At 36.0% G+C, this 7,626-nt stretch overlaps 1 protein-coding gene across 1 annotated transcript; it reads right to left on the reverse strand.

The window, feature by feature from the left end:
• Positions 1–1,786: 1,786 nt before the first annotated feature.
• LOC144565707 (putative E3 ubiquitin-protein ligase EDA40) lies at positions 1,787–6,539 on the reverse strand. The gene is made up of 3 exons (XM_078315529.1): positions 6,231–6,539; positions 5,123–5,206; positions 1,787–3,338 (listed from the first exon to the last, which is right to left on the reverse strand). Exons 1-3 carry the CDS (start codon positions 6,345–6,347, stop codon positions 1,974–1,976), a joined length of 1,566 nt encoding a protein of 521 aa, XP_078171655.1. The 5' UTR covers positions 6,348–6,539; the 3' UTR covers positions 1,787–1,973.
• Positions 6,540–7,626: the final 1,087 nt, after the last annotated feature.

Below are 7,626 nucleotides of genomic sequence, written 5' to 3' on the forward strand. Positions count from 1 at the left end.
GCAAATATATATTGATTAAACTAATAATTATGCCGAGGCATTGCAAGATTTTATTCCAAATATATATTTAATTTTCACTTTTGCAATTTAGTTTGTTTAAATTGTTGTAGGGTTTCTCTTTTATATATATAGAGAGAGATAGGCTATGGTACATTGTAATGTATAGGCATTTTTGTATATTGGACTATAAATTATCGGATTCAAAGTCGAAATAACTTATTCAAATCGTTCATCTTGTTCTCTATATTAATATGTGTTTGGAGGCCACATTTTATATTTTTTGGAATTTTTTAACTATTTTTTTAGATTTATTGAAAATCGTTGTTTTTCAGACAAATTTGGACCATAAAAAACAACAATTTTTAATAAATCTAAAAAAAATTTCAAAAAATGTAAAATTTGGTCTCTAAACACATATTAATATGGAGAACAAGATGAACGGTTTGAATCGGTTATTTGAACTTTGAATCTGATAATTTATAGTCCAATATACAAAAATGTATATACATTGCAATGTATCACAACTCATCTCATATATATATATATATATAGAGAGAGAGAGAGAGAGATGGGTTATGGTACATTGCAATGCATAGGTATTTTTGTGCATTGGACCATAAATCACCGATTCAAAGTCCAAATGACCGATCAAAACCATTCATCTTGTTTTCCATATTAATATGTGTTTGGAGACCAAATTTTATATTTTTTTATTTGGAATTTTTTTTACTATTTATTAAGTCACTTTGAAAATCGCTGATCCAACGGTAACAATAAAATCAAAAGGCACCATTGGATCAGCGATTTTTAATAAATCTAAAAAAAAGTAAAAAAAAATCCAAAAAATGTAAAATTTGGTCTCCAAACACATATTAATATGGAGAACAAGATGAACGGTTTGGATCGGTCATTTGGACTTTGTCTCGATCTTCTTGCTCATGACGGTTGGGGTTGACGCGTGTTCTAGGACGCACCATCTTCAACCTTGAGCTCTGATACCAAATGACACCGTCCGACCACGAGAGATGCACAAGGACACAACTAGCACAACTAATAAACACTCAAGAGGAGCAAGCTCAACTCACAGAGGAAAAGAGGAGATAAAACTCAACTCAAATTGATAAATTCGTAATATTTCAGATGGTTCCATTACAATCTGACCTTGGACTCTTATATAGCCATATTCCATCTCTAGATGCTTCCTAACAATTAATACAACATTCAACCACTTTTTCTAATACCAAGATACAATTAATAAACTCCTAGAGACAATCAAAAGACACTTCTAAAATCCCACAAAATAAAACTTGAAAACAGAAAACAAATTATAACTCTCACAGACTCCAACCAGATCAGTTGACTTAACACGCCCTTTAGACCAAGATAATTTATTTTTCTGAGATAAGTCCTCACATGAAAGTTGTAGAACATTCTCTTATCTTTCCACAGAATTTTGAATCACCTTAATTGGACCTCGTATGAAGGAGATATGGTCCAAACACTAAAGCCTGTTTTTCTGTCCAGCAAGCTATCAAGGAACGGGCTTAGTTTTGACTCGGGCCAAGATCATCTTGAGCATAAACTAGGCTTGTCTTGGTCCAGAGAAGGTTGACAGGACCCTTGTTGTTGACTTGGTCCATTGAAGGGTCACAGAAGGTGTCACCCTCTCTCTCTCTATATATATATAATTTAAATTTGAGCAACACTTTTGCTATTTTCTCTTTAGAACGGGGATAATTTTCCTTTGCTCTTATACTTTCAAGTTTCAATCCATGGAATCAGATGGTTTTGCTTTTCTAAACATCAATAATATATCCCGTAAATAAAATCTAGGGACCACAAGCACGCAATGAGAATAAAAGAAGCTAACTTGACAGCCTCTGCCAAGATTTTCATAAAAAAAAGAGAGAGAGAGAGACAATCAAAGAAGCCAATATACTAAACAATGATCTAACTATCAATCAAACTCCCACTTAGACCAAGCACCTCTCTTCTCTCCCTCTCACCGCCCGATAGCCATGCAAATGCTTAGCCCACCGCCGCACCATGAATGGGTCGAGATATTCCCACCGATCACCACAACTCCGTCTTGCAACAGCCATACTCGAATGCCTTTCTCTCTCCTCGCAATCACTGTCACTCCTATCCTTCTCCTCAAAACAGATTACTGCTTCACCACCCCTACTAACTTCCTCCTCTATCCCTCTTCCCTCCACATAACTATAACCCACAACAACATAGCCACAATCTCTCATTAGGTTCAGTGGTATTCTTCTCTCCTCCCCACCCCGTAGCTCTCCTATCCTAAGCCATCCAATTTGGTCATTAATTCTCAATCGGACGGCTCTAAGGACCCCTCCGATCAAACCAGAAACAAAATCCTCAAACTCCTGCATCAGAAGCTCACTTGGCATGCCAAAGCCTAACCCGATGTCATAACAGTCAATCGGGAATGGCACATCCCCTAGTTCCAGACTGGTATGAGCATGGTTTGGGCTGTCTGACAAATGGAGTATGCGAACTATAGGGTTTCGGTGAGTTCGATCTTCAAGTATCTTTGCACCCTTTTGTATCCCTTCAAACGGGCTAGGCCCACCACTATATGAGATGCGATCGATGACTTGTAATGCAGTGCGCTTCCCCTGTGGTGACATCCTTCGTAGAGGGAAGGCACGAGTAGCAGTGGTAGAGTAGGTTACAATAGCCAACCGATCAATTGCACGTAAGGAGAATATAACTAGTGCCATGGATTGTTTCAAGAACCTAATGTGAGGCCCGCTAGCACTCACCACCAAGACAATGTCCATGGCCAGTTGAGGGGTAAGCTGCACAGAGAGGTACGCCCTGGTTTGACATGATGACCCCATACCTGCACATTGGTAGTAATTAGTGTTGTGGTTTGGACTTGGCAAGGGAATGAGAGAGAATTGCAGGGAAGGATGAGTCAATGGAGGTGAGTTTGCAGTAGTCAGGTCAATTGGATCATCATCATTGTAGCGCACAGTATGAAGCGAGGACCGGCGGTTGACACGGGAAGTAGCAATTGAGTGGTCTAGGATACGAAGAATTGGGTCGGAGTTTTGGTGGTGCAAGAGAAAAGGGGGTAACTTGAGATCACTGGGAAGTTGGGTCCATTGGGCCCGGCAAATGGGGCATGTCAGGTTGCCATGTCGTATATTGGATGCAATGCAGAGAAAGTGGAAGGAATGAGAGCATTCAGCAACAAAAATTTTCCCATTATTTTCACTGTTGCTTTTGCTGGTTTTTGAAGACTTGGCGATGTTGCTGGTTGTGCTATTAATGCTGGACAGGGGATCCAAGCAAATTGCACAAATGGTCTGCAAATTGAACAGAAAAAAAATTAGAAATGGGAGGTAGAATTCTAATAGAACTGAAACCATATTCGTATGTATTGGGTGGTGCTAGACCAACGTTGCTATGTGGCACGTAATATTTAGCATCTATGATGCGACTTTTCTTAGTTGCATATCGATAATTTACCTAAGTTGAGATCCAGATCATGTTCTGGCAAAAGGATAATTAGAACTTTACTTGGTACAGGTTTTAAAACCCTACAAAATCCTACAGTCCACACTTCAGGTCTGACCCCTAGAACTTAAGCCATGTTGTTAGACTGTTGTGACTTGTCTGAATGTAACCCAAAGCATAAGCAGGGTTTGCATTCAGGTCAGTAGAGTTTGAATTTCAGGTTAATTGAGCCAGAGACATTATATTAGTAAATATTAGCTTCGGCATAAACAACAAAAACAATGTTTTATTTTATTTTATTTTATATTTGAAGCTATGGATGACAGAATTATCACTCTATCACGCTAGTGTCTAACATCAATAATTTGAGACAGTGGAAAGCAGGGTTTGGTTATCAAAATCAGGTTCAATTCTACTCAGGACTAGGCTAGGATCAGGTAATTTAGGTCAGGTCATAACTTGTGTTGTCTTGGGGTTGGGTCATCTTGGGTTCAGGTCGTCCCGGATTTCATGTACGGTTAAGGTTTATAACAGCAATGGTTACTACCACAATGTAGGGATGTAGGGATAGATTATATTGACAACAAGTATATTTGACAAGTGACAACCATGACAACTTCAACTAAATTAAAAATGAACAGAATCTTTAAATTTATTTTTCTATTATGATGAATCATGAGATTGGTTGTAACCTGAGCATTAAATTTACATTTAGTAACTCCCAACTAAACGTTACTCTTTTTTTTACAGACTCTCAATGAGCTTAGAACCTTCTGCACTATTCCAATGATACAATTAAAAGTCTAATGTGGTCCTTCTACACTAAAAAGGTAAACATCTATAGACAATCAAAGTCTACAGTCTAACAAGCATATACATTTGCATCTGTTGGACAGAATCATGAGATTGGTTGTAACCTGAGCATTAAATTTACATTTAGTAACTCCCAACTAAACGTTACTCTCTTTTTTACACTCTCAATGAGCTTAGAACCTTCTGCATTATTCCAATGATACAATTAAAAGTCTAATGTGGTCCTTCTACGCTAAAAAGGTAAACATCTATAGACAATCAAAGTCTACAGTCTAACAAGCATATACATTTGCATCTGTTGGACAAGGACACTGTTAAGGCCTACCAAATGATGGAGCACTGATGGATCTACCACAATATGGATCAATACTATCTAACCAGATAAGCATTGGTTGCTTTTCTCAACTAACCTCAATTTGGACCCCCTTTTATGCAACTTCAGATTTATGTGAAAATCAATACATGAAAATCTTGGATTTTGGTTTTTAATTGAGGTGTCCTAGTATATCACGAACTACAGATTTAAAATTTTACATTTTTTTTTGTTTAGGCAGAAGCCAAATTTTTAAAAAATAAAATATCACATCCAATGAATTAAACCTTGCTAATACAGTCCATTTTTAACAGAATATGCAGCTAAAAAATATTGGAAACAGTTTTTAGGAAAGTTTTGTTTAAGTGATCGAAAATAAGAAATAAACAATCCCAAACTCCAGTAATTATTATTTGTGTCAGGAAAGCAGCGCTCCCATTCTCCCTAGTACAAATAAAGAGAAAAAAAGGATAAAGAGAAAAGAAGAAAAAGGAGAAAAAGGTTCACCTTGTCAGCTAGAATAGTGGCCTCTTGCTTTTCCTTGTTTCCCTGAGTGCTGTCCGGTGTTGAGTTTACCGCGGAGCACGAGATCTGGTCAAAATTAACATTTAGTAACTCCAGGTTCCAACTTAAATGATGACGATATAAATTATTATTTTGATTCTCTTTAATTTCCGAATAAACACCCACAAGTCAGGCGGGTAATTCCTCCAGGTTGGAACAACCCGTTACACGGAGAACCACACTGCTGATGCTAGATAGGTCCCAAATTTGACAACGCACTCCAAATTAACGAGTCGGAAAACGGGCAAGTAGGTAACGGGTAAGGATTCTTTTTCACGGATAATTGCGAAAAAAAACGACAAAATCATGTATATAATATTAAAAAATTCACAATTAATAACATGATTGTCCTTGGGTTATTATACAAAATGTTTAGTAAAAATACTACGGAAATAAGAGCATCTACATCCCTGAAACTCTTTGAGTTTCTAATCTGATGTGGCAGTTTCTAAACTAGTTTCAGGGATGCAGATGAGTTTCTTATTTAGCAACTTTGCTCCAAAGTTTCTTAATAAGAAACTGTTTATAAACTCTGACGTGGCCAAATAATTCGCTGAAATTCTTTTCTCTTGTAATTTATTTGCTGATGTGGCAATTAAGAAACTCTAATTTTGAGTTTCAGGGATGTGAGGGTTTATAAACTTTCAGAGATAAAGTTTCTAAAAATTAGTTAACAGTTATTTAGAAACCCCAAGAGTTTCAGGGATGTAGATGCGTACCCTAAAAAAATTCTAACAAATCAAGAGAATCTTTGAGGCAACGGATGGAATTGGCGAACTTATTTTAACATATATTTTTAAAAGGGAGTTATTTAAACTTTATTTCTCATTTTCTGTGCTTTCAATTTTCTAAAAAAAAATGTTCATCCTTTCAATTTAAAACTAAAACGAGAGGCTGGTTAGGGTAGCACTTCAGAAATTAAAATGTAGAAATCTATCAGCAAGGAATTGGTAGACTGAACGAACAAATCAAAGTAATTTTTCTTGTTATTCGACAAACAATGTATGATACCAGATAGAAAAAGAGAGAGGGGTGGGGGGTGTTAATATACCGTTTTGGTTGGAGAAGAAGAAGAAGAGGCGTAGAACAGAGAGAAGATAGAAGCGCAGAAGGGAGGGAATCCCAGCCGCTTGATTGATCGCTTCCATCTCGACACACCTCCACCCATTGCAATTCTAATTCCAATCGCAAATTTCGACTAGCTAGATTAGCCTCGATTTTCTTCTCCTTTTAATCTATTCAGACTCATTTTTTACCCTCCGTAGTCTGTACTGCGAAATGTGAAGTGTATTGTGCGAGTTGGGTGGCTTTGTCAGGACTTTGCTTGGGTTTGGAGAAGGCAGAGATACTCGCTTTCTCTCTCTAATTTATTTTCTGTTCCCAAGGGGAGACAGCAAACCCCACCAACTTTTTTTTTTTTTTAAACTCTTCGTGTACCTTTACAAATTATAAGTCACAATTTACAGAAGACACCTTGTGTATTTTGTTTATTTTCTCCAGTTGTTTCTAAACTTCCAAAGTTCTTCAAAAAGAGGAGGATTCAAATGCCTCCGTCGTGCATTCATTTTTAAAAATTTGCACGATTTACAATCGTATTCTATATTTGCACGAACCTTAAAGCACACTATGATTGCATGTTCTTTTCTCGACATGGGCTCTAGTTGAAAAAATATTTTCACCAATCTTAAAACACTGATTACGATCGACAAAAGAACCTGACAATTATTTATCAGATTGTTGGTTCATTTCTTGATCATAATTTTTTTTTTTTTATGGTTAGCGGCGAATTACCGCCAACAAATTGATTGATATATATAAAAAAGAGTTATTTACAAAACGTATTATAATTTTTTAGATGGTACAAAACTAGAATTGAGAATAATTGCAAATGTGGTCTAGTTTAGATGATCTACACAACATTAACATTCCACGAAAGAAGCTTCTCTGATTTTTTTTTTCTATTTTATACTCAAAGTCATAAGTTTGTATACCTAAAATTTTTATGTCCAAATGAAATGCTCTGAATTAGAAGTGGTTAGAGTAGTTGAAGGGGAATAAAGGCGGTTTGTTTTGCATATTTAAATGTTTTTATTTTATCCTATGACTTGTTTAGTTTCCACGGTCAAAAGTATATTTCGCCTTACTTCACAAATAACAAATTGATCGTACAAGTTATTAAATTATTTTATCTAATTATGTCACTTTATTTGATAAAATTAATGATGTGATGGCAGGAATGATTTTTATTGATGTGGACAGAATTATTTGATTGTCCGCGCAAAGTTCTCGATTTGAATCTTCCACTCATCCACTGTGATTCATATTAAAAAGAGGAGAGTTTCATGTATACCTCTCAAATTTATAATATCATATGTACTTTTTAAAATTTTAAAAACGCACAAATTTATTCAATTTATTAATTTTTCTAGTAAAACTTATTTGAATTT

Source organism: Carex rostrata, chromosome 14, assembly GCF_964058835.1.
Source record: "Carex rostrata chromosome 14, lpCarRost1.2, whole genome shotgun sequence".
In the NCBI taxonomy this organism is placed as follows: Eukaryota; Viridiplantae; Streptophyta; class Magnoliopsida; order Poales; family Cyperaceae; genus Carex; species Carex rostrata.